General features: G+C 35.5%; 1 protein-coding gene across 1 annotated transcript; it reads left to right on the top strand.

Moving 5' to 3' along the window:
- The first annotated feature begins 1097 nt into the window (after positions 1-1097).
- Positions 1098-20707, top strand: rhoca (ras homolog family member Ca). Its single transcript, XM_079627381.1, has 5 exons — positions 1098-1481; positions 11080-11237; positions 16874-16994; positions 18600-18730; positions 19115-20707. Exons 2-5 carry the CDS (start codon positions 11082-11084, stop codon positions 19286-19288), a joined length of 582 nt encoding a protein of 193 aa, XP_079483507.1. The 5' UTR covers positions 1098-1481; positions 11080-11081; the 3' UTR covers positions 19289-20707.
- The last annotated feature ends 195 nt before the right edge of the window (positions 20708-20902 follow it).

Raw genomic sequence — 20902 nt, forward strand, 5'->3', positions numbered from 1 at the left:
TGCAGCTATTTACAGATACTTATTAAGACTATAATAACGATTATAAAACATGCTTATCCAGATATTGACCACGGTTGAACATGATTTCACCAAGTACGTGTTTCTGGGTCAAAATCTTTGTTGACTGTTGAACAACATTCCAATCAACCAATCAGATTTGAGACAATATCACAGTTTATGGCAAGTTTAGGCTTAAATATAACCACGGTTTGGTACTTCTACATTTTGCTTCTACAACAGTGTTATTCATCCATCATTTCCCTCTGATTTTAGGGATAATTTATGGGTAGGGTTGGGTTTAGGGATAGGGTTAGGAATGATTACATTTTCGGATAGGAATGCTGTTCCAGTCCAGGTCAACAAAATATGTTGATCTGGGAACATGTCTTAATTGGCAAATTCACTGTGACCTTGTGACCTAGTGACTGCTGTCATCTGGATAAAAACATGTTTTTGAAAGTATCTTATTCTCAACAAGGCTGCATTTATTTGGTCAAAAGTACAGTAAAAACAATAATATTTTTAAATATTATTACAGGTGAAAATAACTTTTCTATTTTAATATAATTGTCTTAAAATGAAATTTATTTATGTGAGGCAAAGATGAATTTTCAGACTTCATTCCTCCAATCTCCAGTGCCACACGATCCTTCAGAAATCATTCTTATGCTGATTTGCTTCTCTAGATTTCTTATAATTATCAATGCTGATATATTTTTGCAGAAACCTTGATGAAGGAAACCTATTGATGAATGCAAAGTTGAAAAGAGCAGCATTTATTTGAAATATAAATCTTTTGTAACATTACTGAGGTATTTGAATGGTTACTTTCGATATTTTAAATAAAATATTTTATTTGTCACAATAGAATAATTATGTCAGTCTATAATAGACTTTTCAGCACAATTTAACCGGTGAAACAATGATGACACACAGCAATTTGGTCATGAAATATTGATATAATAATTTATCACATTTAAAACTCATGTGACAACTTACATTTGCTTTCATGAAAAGTATTTTTGTTCTGGAAAGAACAAGATAGTTCTACATTTCGATTAAATCCTAATTATACGGTTCTTGTCCCAGTGCATGTCAGTGAGGTTTTATTGTGCTCACTTACAAAAAATATGCTGATCATAGCATGGAACCATGCAGGCAACACCGCAGCTTGATTTAGCGGTCTGCGTGGTGAACGACACCGGGCAGCTTCTCTCCAGTCCACAGCTTCAGAAGAATGATGTCATTATTCTCGGTGTCGGAGGGAGGGACCGCAGTGATCCTCCTCAGTCCTCCGAGCCGAACCGCCTCCTTCACCAGTCAACATCCAGCAGCGCTCGACACTGATTCACATTAATGCGGGCGGGTCTTCTGTGAGTCGAGCTTTGTCTCTCAGCAATAACAACGTGAAATTTCTCCACATTGCGCCCAAAACTCGGACACGCTATCGACAGGGAATAAAACCCCCGCGAGGATATAAGGTATTTATGTTTTCATTTTGTGTAGCCAAGTACATGACATCTTTACTTGACATGATGTCGGACTTTAGGAATTTTGGTAGAAAACAAGTTTGCTGAGGCGGTGTGGGAAAAGTAGGTGGTGGCTCGTGAGCTGCGATAGTTCTCATACAAGCTCGTTTATGTTTTTAATCGCTCGCGGTTACGTGGGAATTATGTCAAATTTATAGTTTAAAGATTAGATAGTATGTATGACTGACCCACACTAAACAGTGAGAATCCACATTTAGAGTTCTATAGATTGTTTTAAAAATTATACAAAACATCTTTGCGAATCATAAAGCTCCGCGTGAGTTTTGGATATATTCTTGCGAACTAATTAATTGCTAGCGTTTCGAGTCGTGCGGAAATCAGTTTCCTCCAGTCATACAAGGGCGTTGCAGTCGACAGCGCTTCAGTTGAGTTCAAAACTTTTCCCCTAAACCCAGCCGAGCGACTAACTAACCTGTTGTTCCACCGAAGAGTCTGTCAAAGATGTCATGTCTGCTTATATTAGCACTGCCGTCTTCAAATTTGCCTTAGGCCAAAGGCTGTGTTCTGTGGCAACCAAATGCTCGGATAAGACTTAAGACAGGCCTGATCTTTAATCCTTGAGGTGTTGTAGGCCATTTTACACTCCTAGCCTTGAGTTCAGATAACGTAGCATTTGAGAGACATTTCATAGTTCATACCCAGATTTCAGTATTTTGTATGATATGAGGGAAAACTGTTGTTTGTGTCAGCACAGACAGTGTTCCCATGGTTCTGGGAAGTGGAATTCCTAGAAATGTCAGGGAATGTCAAAAGTGTGTGTGTTTTTCCTTCCAGGCCTGGGAAATTTCGCATGTAAATTAGTGTAGTCGTAGGATTTGGAAGTTTCTATAGTCCATGCTCAGTTTTTTTTTTTCAGGACTAGAAATCACCTTTTAATAATTATCTAGTCATCAACTTGAAAAATCAACTGGATATTCTTTGATCTGAAAGAGTGTTGTAATCTCACTTTATCAGTAATATGATACTGGTAACACTTTACAACTAAGGACTAATTTATTAACATTAGTTAAAGTATTAACTAACATGAAATAACAATGAGCAATACATTTTGTAATACAGCTGTTCATTGATAGTTCGTTTTAGTTCACAGTGCATTGACTAATGTTAACAAATACATCTGATTTTAATAATGTATAAGTAGGCTAAATGTTGAAATTAACATTAAGATTAATAAATGCTGTAGAAGTATTGTTAATTTTTAGTTCATGAAAAGTACTTAACTGATGAAACCTTATTGTAAAGTGTTACCATGATATTTATAAGGGTAAACAAAATTGCATGGGCATGAACTAATGTTTCAAAATTTGGTCCAAACTTGAGTCTAAAACATAAGAAGTGTATTTTACACAGGTTTTGTTATACATAACTTTTTTTTAATGTAAGTTGCTAAGGTTACAATTGTTGTCCTAGTCAAGCATGTAAACCCACATCCTTGTTAGTCGTAGTCCTTATTTCACTTGTCAAAAAATAAAAATGAAATGGATGTTTAGGTTTTGACTGTGTATTTAAGTTTGTAGGACCAAAAACATCACAGTCCTGTCATCTTTTAATAATGTCTTAATTTAGAACTAAACTGAAAAATGCCATTCTAACAACCTAAACAAATTCAACCGAACACAGATTACAAATTGAACTGAACAGGTCCTTTAGAAAGATGCTGTTTAAAATCATTTTAGACATGTTGGAGGCCAATTGACGCATATGTTCGACATAATGTCTGCCACAAGTGGAATTAAAAGGCTATTAACCAGGCCTGTCGGGAAATGACAAGAACCGAGCGCCGCCTAAATCCAAAGCTTATTAACTGTTTGGTTTCCACCTTCTGTCTGTTTATTGCTTTTCTGATTATTTAATGCATTTTGCATTTGAAGAGAGAGGAAGAAGTTGTACTGATTGAAGACAATGATTTAAGACTTTTAATGCAGCAAATACAATAAAAATCACAGGTTTGATGGTAAAACTTGTTGCTGTTTTCTGCAAAAATCAATCTAAATCTTGAACAACCCTTAATACTTTGGTGCATTAATGTCACTTGGAGTCTGACCCCAGACTAAGATAAATGAGCTGATATGGATTAGGTTTGCTGAAAATGAAAATTGACTGGTTTCAGACCAGCTCAGCATTACAAACTGCTCCCAGAATCCTCAGTGTGCTTCCTGTTGCATTAAGCCTCTGGCTGCCTTTGTCAACCTGCCATCTGGTGAACTTTGCCACACTTTTCAAATATTTTCCTGCAGCAGAAATGCATTTAAGGTCTACAACATCTAAGGCTCATACACCATTTTGTGTTTGTTTTTTTGAGTGACCATGTGGCGTCTTTCAGTCACATGACAGGACACATTGTCAAAACTTTTTAAGAAAAGACAGACACTAGTTAGACCAAATTACAGAGTAGTGTTCTGAGACTTAAGCAGTCCCAAAATGAATACAAATAAAGAAGCTTTACTTTTGAAAACTTGGACTGTGAATACAGAGAGAGGTTCTTCTACACACTCTGATGGACAAGAGGAAGTCAAACCAGGACAAAGACGTTATCACTGTTAGGCTACTTAAACCAGATCTGTGCAGTTTATTATCTTCTGCATTGGTGAGGTGTTCATGAGGTCATTGTATCACTTGCAGCGTCATATTTTTATATTAGTCAGTTTCTGTCCCTCATGTCACAAACAAATGTAATACAATTTTCTTTTGGTGCTTTCATTCTCAAAAAAGTATTTATATATTTGAATTGTATATAACATTTTCTATCTAATTAGATTACAGTTTAACATAAACTTAATGTGATGCACATTTTTGAGTTAGAGATGTTTTTTTTTTACGTCTTCTTTACATGTAAAGTTTGATCATACGTTTTAAAGATAAAGTTGGCTTGAAACAGAAGTTGCAATAGTTTTTTCTTCCGTATTGTGATGTATATCTGAGTCAAAACAGCTTCTCGATTAAAAAAATTGACAATTGGGAATTGATCGGATGGTTGTGGTTTGCTATTGGTCGATCTCATGTGAGTGACAGGTAGTCCCGCCCTCGCGCCAGTAAACAACATCAGAGAAGAGAAGTCACTGCAAGAGGGAGGGGAAGTTACTTTGATTAAAGATTATGAGGGCACATTAATAAAATAAAAAAGTAATGACATGCATGGATAGATAATTTATATAAATACTGCAGAATTCCATTATACAAAAAAACAAGAGTTGTCAGTTTTGATTTCATGGTGATTTTAAGTTATGGCAAATGTTTTTTAGGAGATTATTTTGTTGATTTCTCTTTAAACCAGCAAGAGTCAAATTGTCATTCTTACTATATTAAATGTTCCTAATAAATTAGGCCAACTGTCAAGTACTTCAGTTTTATTTACTCTATTCACACATTAGTTTTGGACTTTGAACGGTAAACTCCTACAAACACTTCGTTTGAAGACCTTTAAAGTGTTGGCATTTGTATTTGAGAACTTTGCTCTGGTTCTGTAACCTTATAACCTTACTTTACGCCAGGGTTCCTCAAACCCATCCCTGAGGGCCACTGTCCTGCAGAGTTTAGCTCAAACCATGATCAAACTCACTCACCTACAATTTTCTAGTAACTCTGAAGACCTTGACTAGCTTGTTCAGGTGTGTTTGATTAGGGTTGGTTTGGTACTAAACTCTTCCAGGCAGTGGCTCTCCAGAACCGTATTTAAGAAACCATGGGGGAAATAGATTTGTAAACTGTCTATTAAATGAAAGGGTTAGTTCACTCAAAAATGAAAACCAATGAGGTTCATTCTTGTGTTACGCAACACGATTGAGCTTCCGTTCTTATCAATATTCCCTTCTTGTTAGTTCCAATAAGGTAAAAAAAACATTTAGTCAAACATTATTATATTCTGTCTTTTGGCAAAACTTTTTGTTTTGTCATTTCCATGAACAGCCTAAAAGCAGCCTAACAACACTATCATTTTCCTATGGTTTTAACAAAAATAACACTGCAAAAACAACTGGACTAATTAATTTAAATTTCAAACATTATTAAAGACATGTAAACAGCAATAGCATCGATACAACTGGCCAAAGTTCAGGTACAGATGTTGTAATAATTATCAAATGTAAAATAACACTGCATAGTTTACTTTTTATAAATAAAATATAGATTAATCCTTATTAAAAGCTACAAAAGTTATTCAGTGAAGATAAGTGAGTTATTTGTATCTTTTTATTTTCTTCTTTAATTAACATTAAAGACACAGACGGCAGCAGGTTTATTAGGGTGCTGTCACTTTAAGGCGTCACGCTTGATCCTGTTACACATGCGTTTTCTTTCTCCACCGTTTACTTTCACTTAGGACAAAATCGACTGTTTACAAAGATATTTTGGCATAATTTTATGTGCGTTTGTGCATTCAAGCACAAGAAGCATATGAGAACTTAATTCAGTATTGTGCACTATATGAGAGATGGCTCTGTGTGCACACTTTGGATGTGTGCGCAAAGAAAACAGCTCACGGTTCAAGTACAAAATTGAGTTTTCTTTTGTGTCTTATTGTGCTTGAATATGGTTTGAAAGCACATTAATATGTGCACACTGACCTAAGTATCGGATTCCAGAATTGGAATTAATTTTTGATTCCCAACCCTAGAATTGAGTGACAGAAATGTATTTATCTTCGTTGTGCTTAAAAGATGAACCCAAGTCTTACGGGAGGAACACGAGGGAGAGTAATCGATGACAACCTTTAAATTTTTGGGTGAACTAAACCTTTAACTGCAATAATTTATCGTACTGTAACTTACTGCAAGTTACTATGTGGCACCTTGAACCTCAAAATAGATGCGTTTGGGATTAGTTGGACAGTTCCCCCACCCTTAACTAGAAACTTGTACTAGTTGTGTTATAAAAACAATGTTTATTTAGAAGAACTTGGAGATGTGTCCTGTCCAGATGTGTGACAGGAAACAATTTTAAGCCGGTGCTGTTCACATGGATTTGAGTTTCTCTCTTTTACTGTGCGAAGAACTGAGTCTGTTTGCTTCTGTAACCTGAATTACCTGCTTTCCTTTATTTGTGTACTTCTCTTTTGTCAATAATTGTACAGGCATTTTTCAGATGACTCATTTGAGGGTTTAGCATGTTTTTGAACACATTAATCATGACTTCAGTTAAAGGCCTATTTACAGGCAAATAGAAAACAGCAGGGAATTCCTTGCATTTCAGACTCTGCTCTGCTACGTAAAAGAGACCAGTTGCTTGCTTTCAAATAAAAGTGTCCCTGAGAATCAACACATTTCCTCTTAAGCTTATGTTTCTCTTTTGATATATTGATATATTATTTTGAAAAGAGATTTCTCAGATCAACCAGGACTTTTTTTAGACTGTGTTGCGTAACATTTAAAATAATGAAACCTTTACTGTCAAATAGAGAATGTGGTGAAAAAATATGATTATTAGTGGTGTTTGTCTGTTTAAGTTAACATAACTTCTCACAATAATGAAGAATTAACAATTTAACATGCTGATTTTTTATTATTACCAATTCATGCTGTGAAAATATATGTACCGGTAACTTATATGTAAGACATATCTACTTCCTTGCAACATTTATACTATGATATATATAAATAATATATATATAAATGTATTATTTAAATAAAATGTATCCCTTAAAGGGATAGTTCACCTAAAAAGGAAAATTCTGTCATTAATTACGCACCCTCATGTCATTCCAAACCCGGAAGACTTTCCTTCATCTTCAGGGAACAAAAATCTCTTTTTGATGAAATCTGAGTAAATCTGAGAGCTTTCTGTCCCTCCATTGACAGCAATGCAACTACCATTTTGACGCTTCAAAAAGTTCATAAAGAGATCGTAAAACTAATCCATATGAATTGAGTTGTTTAATCCAAATTTTATCACTTTATATGATGAACAGATTAAATTTAAGCTTTTATTTACATATAAACTTGTATCATTTCACACATCAGTTGTGGTAAACGGAAGCTCAAGCATGTTCGCTTGACGTGCGAGAACCAATGAGGTTCATTCTCGTGTTACACAGCACGTTTGAGCTTCAGTAAGAAGAACCAATCAGGTTTGTTCTCGCGCATCAATCATGTTCGGTTAAGCTTCTGTTTATGTTCACAGATCACTGACTAAACTGCTCAATTCATATATGGATTAGTTTTACTATCTTTTTATAAACTTTTTGAAGCGTCAAAATGGTAGTTGCGTAGCTGTCAATGGAGGGACAGAAAGCTCCCAGATTTCATCAAAAATATCTTAATTTTTGTTCTGAAGATGAACGAAAGTCTTACGGGTTTGGAATGACATGAGGGCGAGGAATTAATGACAGAATTAAAAATTTTAGTCCCTTTAAGTTGCATCTTGTATTTATTTTCCGAAGCGTCCCTCCACAAAAATTGAGACTGAACTTTAGCTTTTTTCCCTCCTTTTTTAAATCTTCCTAAAATATTTTTTGTATAGCATCACATAAGAGCAACAAAACTTGTCTAATTTATTGTCACAGAGACTGCAACCTCTTTTCTCCATTAGTTTCTGCGCTCCCTCCCTCTCTGTTTCTAGGAAATAAGCCCCTGCGTTTCCTGTGGGTGGATGGAGCTTCATGTGAGAGAGAAAGAAACCCAGGCCGTACTAAAAATAAAGTTCTTTCTGCTCCAAGGAAGCACAATCTGATGGAGGCCGGTTGATAAGTAGTCGTGTTAAAACAAGCCCAGACAGTGTAGAAGAGTGTGCGTTTAATCTGTGTTTGTAATCTTTGAATACTAAGGAAGAATAGATGAGTATTGGGAGGCTTGGAACGACGAGATGCACAGCTGTGCTTCCCTACTGGCACATATTCATCATGGATGCGGGACAAATCTCCCTTATCGCCCACACAAAGACCCAAGCGAAATCTCGCTCACAACGTCTTCCTCAGAATTGTCACACAATCACTAGCTCCAATAAGCAAGCGAGTTAGTTCAGAAATTGGTGTTGGTGATCAAAAGCATGACAGATCAATGCGATAATGCATTCTCCTCCGAGATCTCACTAAGTTGATTGAGTAAATGCTTTCCTCTTTCGCCCAACTGACATCTTGCAGTTTATAATGCAAATTGGTTTGAATTGTGTAGCCAGAGTCCAGAATTAACACTCGCCAAGAGGCAGATGTGAATAAAAATTGGGTTTGCGGAGTAAATAAAATGCAACCTCATTATACAAGGTTTAAATCAAACTGTGTGGTTACAATAAAAGATGTAGAATTTTATTGTTTAAATTGGCAATTTCCATAGCCGTCACTATGAAATGATCTTGACATCTATTTGTGTTCAGAAGCCTTGCGTGCGTTGTGATATGTTTTTTGTAGCCCATGAGGATTGTGTCCTCTGGTCGAGTTTTGCATCGGGTTCACATTAGGCAGATGTTCGTATCATGTTTGCGAACACGTTTTCTCCGTCTGCTCTTGATTCAGCGGCTTGCATTTGCCTTCAGGTCTGTTGTTTTGTTATGGTGGACACCATAGGGCTGAATGATAAAGATAACATTGGGATATACTTTAAAAAAGAGCAAAACAAATAGTTTTTTGTCACGCTGCTGGTGGACAAAGCATGGAAATAATTGAAGAGCTGTTTAGTGTTGAATTTTAAAGAATTTCCTGGCCACTCTAATAAATAATAAAAGTGAATGATAGCAGGTCTATCACACTTTAAAATGACAAAAACATTACAAAAGTGGTCCATATGACTTCTGAAGAGCCTTGATGTGACCATGGAAATGTCTTTGGTGCATTCATGAGAGGGAGGATTTATTCATGAACGAATCATTCAGGCCAGTTTTTTGAACTGATTCTTGGAAAAGATCTGATAGAAAAGAACAATTTGCACTCAAAGACAGACTTTTTGGACTGGACCTAGAGCTGTACGTTGAAATATATTGTGATCTCGATTCAAACACCCACACAATCTCACTATTTGCCTGTCTATTAAACCTTTGACAAAATCACTCCGGAACATTCAGATATGAGTTTGCGTTGTCGCTGAGCTAGAGAGCGCAGTTGTCATGTTAAAGGATAATTCCGGTATTTAACACCTATATTGTAGTTTGTTTTGGATGAACAAGAGTGGTGGACAAAATTTTTTTGACAATGGTTCCTCTCTCGAGTTTTTGACTATAATAGAATTGGCCATGGACCCATTTAACATTGGAGTCAATGGTCATGTCCGAAAATGTCATTAAAACAACCTTTAACATTAGTTTTCAAAACTGTGCAACTCACCGAGTGATTAGTGATGTTAGTTGATGTTCCAGAAACAAAAAGTGTTGCGAAATACAGTTTCTGTCGTGTTTTATTCGTCATTTTGTAAAATCCCATTGAATTCTGTTGAAGGACTGAGTGCTCGTTAATATAAATGTGCTACCGGAAACGGAAAGGGGGCTGTTTACATTTGGTCGATGTAGTCTTTTTGCTCGCTTCCGTTTCTCATAAGGCTAGCGAGCAGAGCAACTGTGCTCCGGGAGAGTAAGCGAAAACAATAATTTTTTTAGGAACTTTACCGCAGTTTTTGACCGCACAAATTCTAACCATATTGAAAGACGTGACCACTGACCAGTGCAATATGAAGTTGAACTCGACTGTGACCGTGAGTGTCCCGCGAGACATAAACATCGGTTATCGCCATCAAGTGGTCGGGAGTGTGCTAACGCTTCAGATTCAAATATTGAGCGGAAGTTACGGTTGTGAAGTGTCTGAAAAAATAGTTCCACTATAGCAAAATAAACGGATTGGAATCATATATTGCGACGATATATTGTTTATAATCATCAACGAACACTACTAACCACTCGGTGAGTTTAACAGTTTTGTAAACGAACATTATTGGCTGTTTTAATGACATTTTCGGACATGACCATTGACTCCAATGTTAAATTGGTCCATGGCCAATTCTATTATAGTCAAAAACTCGAGAGAGGAACCATTGTCAAAAAAATGTTGTCCACCACTCTTGTTCATCCAAAACAAACTACAATATAGACTCAAGGTGTTAAATACCGGAATTATCCTTTAAGGTATGAAACACCTTCACAAACCATTTTTTTCAACCACACAGTAGGCCTATCATTATTTATGTTACAAATATTCATACGAAAAGTTTATAGTTCAGATAAACACTGATGTCTACAGAAGCAATCACAAAAAATGTATTGTGATTGAATCATTCATTCAAGAGATTTGTTCAAAAACACTGATTCATAATGAGTGAGTCATTGAATTATTCATTCGAGACTTTTTTTTAAATGATTCATTCAGATTAATTAAACATTTTAAACCTGAACCTCTAGTAAATTTACATGTTATTTTGTTTAGGGGTCTGATCAGATTCGTGATCTCTGTTTGAGATTTTGATTCTCATTTTATCCACAATCGTGCTGCTCTAACTGGAGCCAAACTTACAGTACTTTTCCATAGTGCATTCAGCTCTTTCAAAAGATCAAAATGAAAGCGTATTTTCATGACATGGAGCCGATTGTGGTTGAAGCAAATCTCATATTTCCTCTCCAGGTATGGCTGCTATCAGGAAAAAGCTGGTGATCGTGGGAGATGGAGCATGTGGGAAGACCTGTCTACTCATAGTGTTCAGCAAAGATCAGTTTCCAGAAGTCTACGTGCCTACTGTGTTCGAGAACTACATTGCAGATATCGAAGTCGACAGCAAACAGGTTGGTATTGATTCTTGGCCGCCTCCAAACCCCCCAAAGCCTGTTTTTATACAACACATCTTAGTAATATTTCCAGACGTTGAGGTTTGGGTTGGTTTTGGAAATTACCGGTACTAATTGTGAAACCCAAGCTGAGATCTATAAGTAACCCAGAACCTGTCCTTAGTTTTGTTTTCATTAGTCATTGTAACTGTCAAGTTCATCCTGAAACCAGCTTAGAATCTGTCAACACTTATTGTTATTATAGTCTGATATATCAGTATATCATCTATAGACTATTTATCCAAACAATTGCACCAGTTAGTGTAAGATAATAGGCATTTTTTTTCACATTTTTTTCACATTAACAGTGTTGTTATAGTGAGAACTATTAAAAATAATTTTCGGTAATTGAAATAAAGCAATATATAAACTTTTGGAAAAATTGTAATTGAAAATTATGGTTAACTGAAATAAAATAGGTTTAAGTAATAAAATTGCCAAAACTGAAATTAAAAAAACAGACAAAATAGAAACATAAAAAAAGAATGCATAACAAAATTACTAACTGAATAGCCATTGTTTTGGAACAGTTGTTATTGTGAACTAAAACTATACTGAAAAATAATTTTCAGTAACTGAATTTAAGCTGAAATTAAATAAATATATAAATATTAGATTAAAAACTAAAATGAAAATTATTAATGTTGCCTTGTAACTAACTTAAAATAAATTAAAGCTATTTATATAACTAATAAAAATGACTAAAACTTAAACAAAATTTTTAACTAGAAATATGAAAAAAAAGAATATAAAAATAAGCCAATTCAAAATATGAATAAACTCAATAATAGTATATAAATAACACTGCATTGGAATGGGTGACGTGAAGGGGTCTGATAGATCTGATGTTTTGCAGCCCTGACCACTACGTAATCTAAGGGGACTTGGCAAAACAGGAAATGGCTGTTTTCTCTGGTTTCCTGACTGGACTCAAGATATCCCCGCCCCTGTTGCTGTGACTCGCCAACCCTATATAGCCGACCACTTCATTTCCTGTGATGGAAGAGGGTTTTTTGGGGGAAGGTGGGCTCACTCTGTGTCTCCAGCACAGGAAATGTTGAAGTCAAGGAGCAGGATGGCATCTCTTTTAATACCCCTCGCTCTCTCAGCAGTGTTACGCTGCTAGGTTTCTCAAAATATAGAAGCTTTCCCAGTGGCGAATGAGAATAAATTTTTCCGGCCTTTGGGAACATTCTCTACTTTATTTGCGCCGGTGGATAAACATATATTTTAAAGTCAACATAAAAATGTACCCTATTTACTTTCTTAATGCACGTTCCTTAATGCATGTTTCTCCAAAGAGGAAAAATACATTTATCTTCAAAATCTTTCTCTGAGATTCGCTTTGCAACCGATATGGCATTAATTTTTGACTGATGCCACCTATGCATGCTCTTTGAGAAACGATAAGCCATTCAAAGCATTATGGGCTTCTTTACTCTGCACTGAACAGATTATTTTGATGTAGGGCTTCAGATCAGTGCACAACGGAGGGAAAAATAGTCTCCTCTCTCTCTGAATTGAGGAAAGGTTGTGTAATGATGTGGCATCAGGCTCGGTGTATGACTCAGCGGCGGTATGAAACTAAGCTTCAGTCCTACAGCAGAGCAGAAGGGATGTAGTTTGATTCCCTCTAATCTCCCGTTTAACTAGGCTTGTGATTGGATAAGCCAAGGCTTGTTGTTGCCCTGTACAGATTATGTGAGGGAAGAGTGACATATGTGAAGGATTGATACATTAAAGTTCATTTGTTTTTACAGTAGGGATCTTCAATATATCTGACACCATATCACTGTTGGCTGAGCCTGATCAGTTTTTCCAAATAATCAGCATTGCTCTGACATTGAAAGTAGGAAGTAAACTCTAAAAAAAATAATTCACAGTTGTAAATAAAATGAAGATAATTGGAGTGTTTTACAAGAAAATAATATTTTTTAGATTTTTTTAGTGTTTTACAATCATTGTAATTGCTGTTATATTTATTAGCAATTTCTGAATAAAAATAGTTTCTACATCAACATTTTTTTCAGTGTAAATAGAAAGGCGCTTTTAACCCACTATGACCATTACATTCATTCAGACATTAATTTTTTTCACTATTAATTTATTCATAAAACATCAAATGACTTGAAAATGACCGTTGTTGACAATGTATTGGTTGTGTTTTTTGTTTTAGTTTTGTTATGGGTGTTGCCTTATTAAAATGCTGAGATGTTAAAACATTTAAGTGGTTTTATTTATTTAAGTTTGGTTTTAAAATGATTCATTTAAAAGAAATAAATAATATTTGAAATAAATATTTGTTTAATATTTACATTTATTTCATATTTGATTTACTCACCCTCAAGCCATCCTTGGTGTCTATGACTATCTTGGAAGAGCCATGCTATTTTTAAATATAACTCTGATTTTGTTCGTCTGAAAGAAGATAGTCATAGACACCTTGGATAGCTTGAGGGTGAGTAAATCATGGGATCATTTTAATTTTTGGGTGAACTATCCCTTTAAAATATCAACATGTAACCAACATGTAGCCATTTTGTTGTCATGTGACAGAAAAACAATAAAACATGAAATTAAATCTCAAATAGAGTTCCTGTAGAATATTTGTCACTCTCTTAAACTTATCAAACAATTTAATCTTTTTATAACATGCTTTTCAAATCATCTTAAAAGGTGTAATAAATAAATAAATTCTGGGGGGAAAAAATTATAAACCCCAAAAATTATATATTGTTGCATCTGCATTAGTGTAGAGAGGCAAAAATACATTTGTCATTGCATCATAATGACCTGGATATATCTGGTCTGTATAGGTCTAAATAGAAAGGGCTTGTGTGAAGGAGGGAGCTACACACGTAAGCTGTCTTAAGCCTGAACTGTTTCTTTTAGGAATGTGTAATGCTCTTTTTTTTCTTTTTTGCCTCACTTATTGTATAGTGGGTTGTACACTCCTAAGAGAGACTAGGGTTGCATGGTCTTAAAGTGTGTATTAAAGGAGTAGTTCACTTTAAAAAGAAAATTAGCCCATGATTTACTCATCCTCAAGCCATCCTAGGTGAATATGACTTTCTTCTTTCAGACGAATACAATCGGAGTAATATTAATAAACACCCAGACGCTTCCGAGCTTTATTATGGCAGTGGATTGCAACCATCAGTTTGAAGCTAAAAAAAGTGCATCCATCCATGATAAAAGTGCTCAACACGGCTCCGGGGGGTTAACCTGTTAACCTTCACCAGAGCGAGGACGCTCTGAAGCGTTTTTTTTTTAAATAGTTCAAAGTTACTATCAGATTTAATGTTATTACCTTGACAAACTATACATCATTAAAAATATATAAGTCTCACGTTTCAGTATTTGACCACTATTGTATTCTGAGAAACTTATAGTGACAGTTATGTCTTAATTTGTGTCAGGATTTATGTAATGAAAAAATGAGTCGATACCTTTAATATGAATTATGAGCGTCAGCTGCTCCATTCAGAAAAAAACTCCGGTGCTGTTGTCTTGAGAACGCGTGACAAAACAACGTTCCTCAGGGCTTTTGGCTCAAAAATGTGCAGATTTGGAGAAATATTGATATATTATCATAGGTTTACATCATATTTCTATAGACAGGAATAATATTTATTGAATTTATATCCAAATGCGTCGATGTATACATAAAGAGCGCTGGATACTCTGATGTACTGTGTTTTCAATCCATACAGCAGGCTGAGGGCGCCATTTGCACAGTTTTTTCCAAATATGGGAGCTCACGAAGAAGAACAATAACCTGTGACCTTCCAGGACGTCACTGACATAAACACAGCTAACGTTAGCTTTCAGAGATCGCTATAACATGCAGATAAAGATGTTTTGAAGACAATAAACATGATTGCAATGATATTTGATTTACCTGTGTTCTTCTAGCCATGTCAGGTATTTTTATAATAATAGATTATATGTATAATGTAATGCTAATCGGTATAGACTTTACAATAGTGCAGAATAATATCAAATCATATATTTTCTGTCTGATTTTCTTTTCTGAAGCCAAATAAGCTCATAGAAGATTATTTAAAACACTCGACTTGCACTATAAAGTAAGTTTGGAGCACAAAAAGGGTTTTAATCTCATAAATTGTCGTGTATTGATGGTGTGCTAAGCTAACATGCTAGCTAGCTCTCTAGTTGCACCTGCCATCTAGCTGTTATTTTTTATGATTTTTTTTCTAAATCGGAATGCTTACTGAAATATTTCTTTATTTAAGAAAGGCATTTGATACAGTTTCAAATGTGAAGTGAAGATTATGAAAGAATTTAGGGGGTGAAACACCGTGATTAGCCAGTCGTTAGCGATTATAATGGAGACAAAGGAAAATAATATTTATGGCCATAAGCAGGCTGGAAAGGTGTAAATGTGTGCAGGAGAGAGTGACACTGAATGGGGCTCGTTTGCACCACAAAACAATAGAGACAATAGACTGAATAGATGCTAATAGATGACAATAAACACAAGTTTGCATTTTAGAGTCAATTCAAAATAAAGTCATTTGAGATGATCTTGAAAAACATTTAACAAAATACAGAGTTTTAGACTTATCACCTTCAAATTTTAAATATAACATGGTCAGACATGTGTCTTTAGCTGGAGTGCATTTCTAGAGTGCTGACGGGCCAACTTCAATTTAATTTTCATGAAGATGTTTCATAAAAATAAATTTCTAATAACTTACACAACTTTGAAGCTATTCATAATTTTTTTTTCATTATGACAATAATTCATTCTACATTTCCAATAAAGTGCCAGGTGTCAGCTTTCAAATGAGACCGTACTTGAGCTTTTAGGACAAAGGGTCAATTAATTGAATCTTTTTTAGGTTGGGTATGCTATTTCTGGGGATTTTTCAAAAGTGGCGCTGAAGGCTAACAGGTTAATAAAGGCCTTCTGAAGCAAAGCGTGAAGTTTATGTAAGAAAAATATCCATATTTAACACGTTACAATGAAAAATTCGAACATACGGATTCCACGTCAGTCTAAGCGCAACTTATGCAAGTAATGCGACGTACTGCTGATATTTACGCTACTCCATGATGCACAACGCTACTTCCGACGTCATAAGTTGCGTAAGTTGCACTTTAGCCTCAAGTAGACTGCGTTTGGCCGGAAGCTAGAATTTTACATTGTAACGTGTTATATATGAATGTTTTTCTTACATGAACTCATCACTTTGCTTCAGAAGGTCTTTATTAACCCCCTGGAGCCGTCTTGAGCACTTTTATCATGGATGGATGCATTTTTTTGAGCTTCAAACTGATGGTTGCAATCCATGGCCATTTATAAAGCTCAGAATCATCTGGGTGTTTACTAATATAACTCCGATTGTATTCGTCTGAAAGAAGAAAGTCATATTCACCTAGGATGGCTTGAGAGTGAGTAATTCATTTTAAAGTGAACTACTCCTTTAAGTGCCCTTCTGCTTTTGTCCAACTTATTTGGTTGTAAATAACCCATGATGTGAAGTCCAGTGTGCTGTAGAGATCATTGAAGGCTTTGACTAGCTGTTTCAACTGAGGTCTGACTCATCCTGTCCAATTTTGATCCACAGGTGGAGCTGGCTTTGTGGGACACAGCAGGACAGGAAGACTATGATCGCCTGAGACCTCTGTCTTACCCAGACACAGATGTCATCCTCATGTGTTTCTCCATAGACAGTCCCGACAGTTTAGGTAATCATATCTTCCAAAGAGTCCAAAATCTGCTTTATATTAGAATTTTGAGTCATTCTTCTTTGTGTCAAGGCTGTTCTTACTGGAAATACAACTCACTAAGTCATCAAATTATGCAGGAAGTTCCTGTGTTTTGTCTAAGAGTCGAGGCGCATCATGATAACTCTTGTGTCCATGACATCACTGTCCTTTATCTCCACCAGCTTCCCGTAGGAACATCCCAGTTCTTTTCCTTGTTATAATAAATGTCGGGAAGCTTGAACAAATTAGTGTTTAAAAGTTATCGCAGACAGTTCTGAGATTATTCAAAAAATCAATATATAAATGTGTGTATATATATATATATATATATATATATATATATATATATAAATATATATAAATAAATAAATTAGTCACATAATTCCCCCAGCAGTGAAATGGAATGGAACCACCAAACATGAATTAATGGGATTGGATTTGTTGGGGCAAATCCCTTATTTCACTCACACTTTCTTTGGGTCACATTAACATCATAAAACAAAGTTTTATAACACTATATGAAAGTATTATTTAACCTTTTTGTCACCATATTTTTCCTTCAGATTACAGTACCTACAAAGACTTTCTCATTATAATATATAATATTAAATGACATGAATATGATAGTGGGCAACTGAATATAGCGTAGCATAGATTGAAATCAAAGGTTTAATGTTTGTCGGTCAGGTTTGTGAAACAAAATGTTTGTTAGATATTCAAAGATTTGCTTAAATTATATAAATGTGTATTCGCTGAATGCTTGACTGGAAATGAGAAGGTATTGTAGTGTTTGCCTGTCTGTTACTAATAATATAAAAAGCACATGCTACAATTCTTTTTCGTATACAGTTTACTTTGTTTAACAGTTCTATCTAACGTATTAGACAAAACTAAAAACTATTCAAACTATGGATACTGTAATTTGTACAGTATAATTACTTCTTCTTTTTTTCAAATATACATGAAAAAAAATGTAAGTATGCATGCGTACCTACATATGCGTTTTATATACTGTATATATAATTATTATTCTTTTATTTATGTATTTTTTTTTAAGTTTAGGGGGGAAAATATACACACACACACACACACAAATAAATTCATTTATAATGTATATTTGGAAGTTTGTTAACTCTCTTTATATATATATATATATATATATATATATATATATATATATATATATCATATAATTGCATATTATTTTTTAATTTTATTAAAGCTGCAGTCTGAAACTTTTGGCGCTCTAGTGGTTAATAAACAGAACTGCATGTGTTGTGCAGAAGAACATTGTAGCCGGAGCTACAGGTACTGGGCTACTCCACAGCGGCACGACCCGTACCAGTCTAAAATAGTCCCAATATAAACACTTATTATAGGTGTACCGTAGTGATTCAGGATAAGACAAAAACACGGTTAGGAAAATGGATTCATGATGTACTTGCTTATTATATACATTTTGTACATTTTTTAAACATAAAAGTTACGGACTGCAGCTTTAATTATTTATGTTTATGATTATATTATACAATTTAAATTTGTGTTAAATTGATATATCAATCTTGAATGTGTGTGCTCTCATAGAAAATATCCCAGAAAAGTGGACACCAGAGGTGAAGCACTTCTGCCCCAACGTTCCCATAATCCTCGTGGGCAATAAGAAGGATCTGCGGAACGATGAGCACACACGGAGAGAGCTGACTAAGATGAAGCAGGTGTGTTCCCGGGGCCTGCCGCATCCTCGCGATGGGGAGTCCCATTAAAAAGCTCTTAGCAGCCAGCATTACTGTCACTCCACAAGGCCTGATCATTATCATTTGTCAAACCTCTCGTACTCGAGCGATCAGTCCAACCTCTAATAACCAATGACTGATGCTATCATGCCTCGCCCCTTAAATGATGTGTCAGCAATAGTGTTGGGTTATGTGGGCAGATGGCCTACGTTAAATCTGTTCATTTAGTGAGCAGAATTGACATTGCATGTCATAAGTCAGGCTTTAGCTGCAGCCGCGCAATTCTGACGTCCATCGTTCACACAGTAATTTGGTTCTAAATCTTCTTGAATGTGATGATTCAGTTCTAACTCATCTGTTTTGCAGGAGCCGGTTAAACCTGAGGAGGGCAGAGACATGGCCAACCGTATTAGCGCCTTTGGATACCTGGAATGCTCAGCCAAGACTAAGGAGGGCGTGAGGGAAGTATTCGAAATGGCCACCAGGGCGGCGCTGCAAGTCCGCAAGAAGAAGAAGAGGAGCGGGTGCTTGCTGCTGTAAGAGAACTTTCCGGTCTTTTTCCAGAATGATCTCCCCGCGCTGACCAGGAAATACCAAACTCCACAAAAAAATATTTTTGACCAAACAAACATAAATACACTGGACTGTATGTCACATTTCATGCCAACCAACAGGTGGGAAATGGAGGAAAGTCAAAAAAATATGCATTAAATGGACAGAGGCTGGGCAGAAAGGCAGGTTAGATCAAAATATATCTATGTCACTATATATCTTGATTTAGTTTTCCTCTATGGCACAATGTTTTTCAGAAAAACAAACTCTTTTTCTCTCCAGTTTGTACTGTACGGATGACGTCAGTCACAACGTTATTGTATTTTTGCATATTTATCAATTGACCATTATAATCTGGTGAGAACATCTTCATATTATTGTAATCGAAATTAATTTAACCACGTAGAAATCTCTTAATAGCACAGAATTTGGTAATAAAAACCAGTGCCTTCATGATCATTCCCTCCACAATTTGAATGTAAAGTGTGTGTTTTGAGCTTCTCTGTGTCTTCTACACAATTTTATAGTAGTGAATAACTCCTATGAGCCAATTAAATGCATTTAAAAATGCTAAATCTTCAGTAATGTTGAGTATATAGCTTTCATTCCCCAAATAAATATAAATTACATGTCATTTGGAGGCTCAGTCAGGTCAAAACCAGCCAGGAGCGCGACATTTGTCGTTTTTGTCCTCCACACAGGCATAAACACACACACACACATGTGCACATGGACTGAGCTCTATAAATACTAAACTGGTTGAACCTGAACATTAGCCGGCACACGTGCTTGAGTATTGTTACTGCAAATATTACATTTAAGGTGCGATCACTTTTGAAGGTTTAGCATTGCGAAACATCAAATAAATTCACAAACTGATGATTGTTAACAAATGTATATTAGTTAGAAAAGGCCTTGAGTGCCTTTCCAGTTCCCACAGAATTGTGTGCCTTTAGTTATCAGTCTGTAATGCGTTCGGGGGGAGATGAGATGAACGGTTATGTCCATGCATGCGTTTGGTCACGATCAGTGTTGTAATGTTGCATGCCAGTAATCATGAGGTGTTCGGATCATCGTGTTTCTCACAATAACCTTAGCTAATCACGCAGAGTTGTGCTTCAAGAGCTGTAGCTTTTATTAGCTGGTGTAGAACCCATATACTGATCATGTCACTTCCACTACTGTCTGCTGCTGGTGCCATGAGATGTCTGACATGAGGTAAATTACCAATGCTACATAAATCCAGCCCCACGTTTCCTGTCTGTGTTGACTTTGAATGAGCTCTGTTTCAATCTGGTCTGATATTGTAAAGTAAGAAAATCACAAAAACAATTAGGAATGTGTTCTGGGTCATATATCAGCTAAAAATTAAATAAAAATATATAGTATGCATTAAGAAAATGAAAAGATTTGGGTGAAAAATGTGCTTTCATTTTATACATGAATCATTTAAACGCTATATACACACACACACACATATATATATAATTCATACAAATTACATATACATATGTATTAAAATAGGTTTGAATCATAATATATATTAATTATATACATTTATATATGGTTTATTTTAAGGTGAAATATGACCCAGGCATTTCT

Source organism: Phoxinus phoxinus (genome assembly GCF_949152265.1).
Source record: "Phoxinus phoxinus genome assembly, chromosome: 11".
NCBI lineage: Eukaryota > Metazoa > Chordata > Actinopteri > Cypriniformes > Leuciscidae > Phoxinus > Phoxinus phoxinus.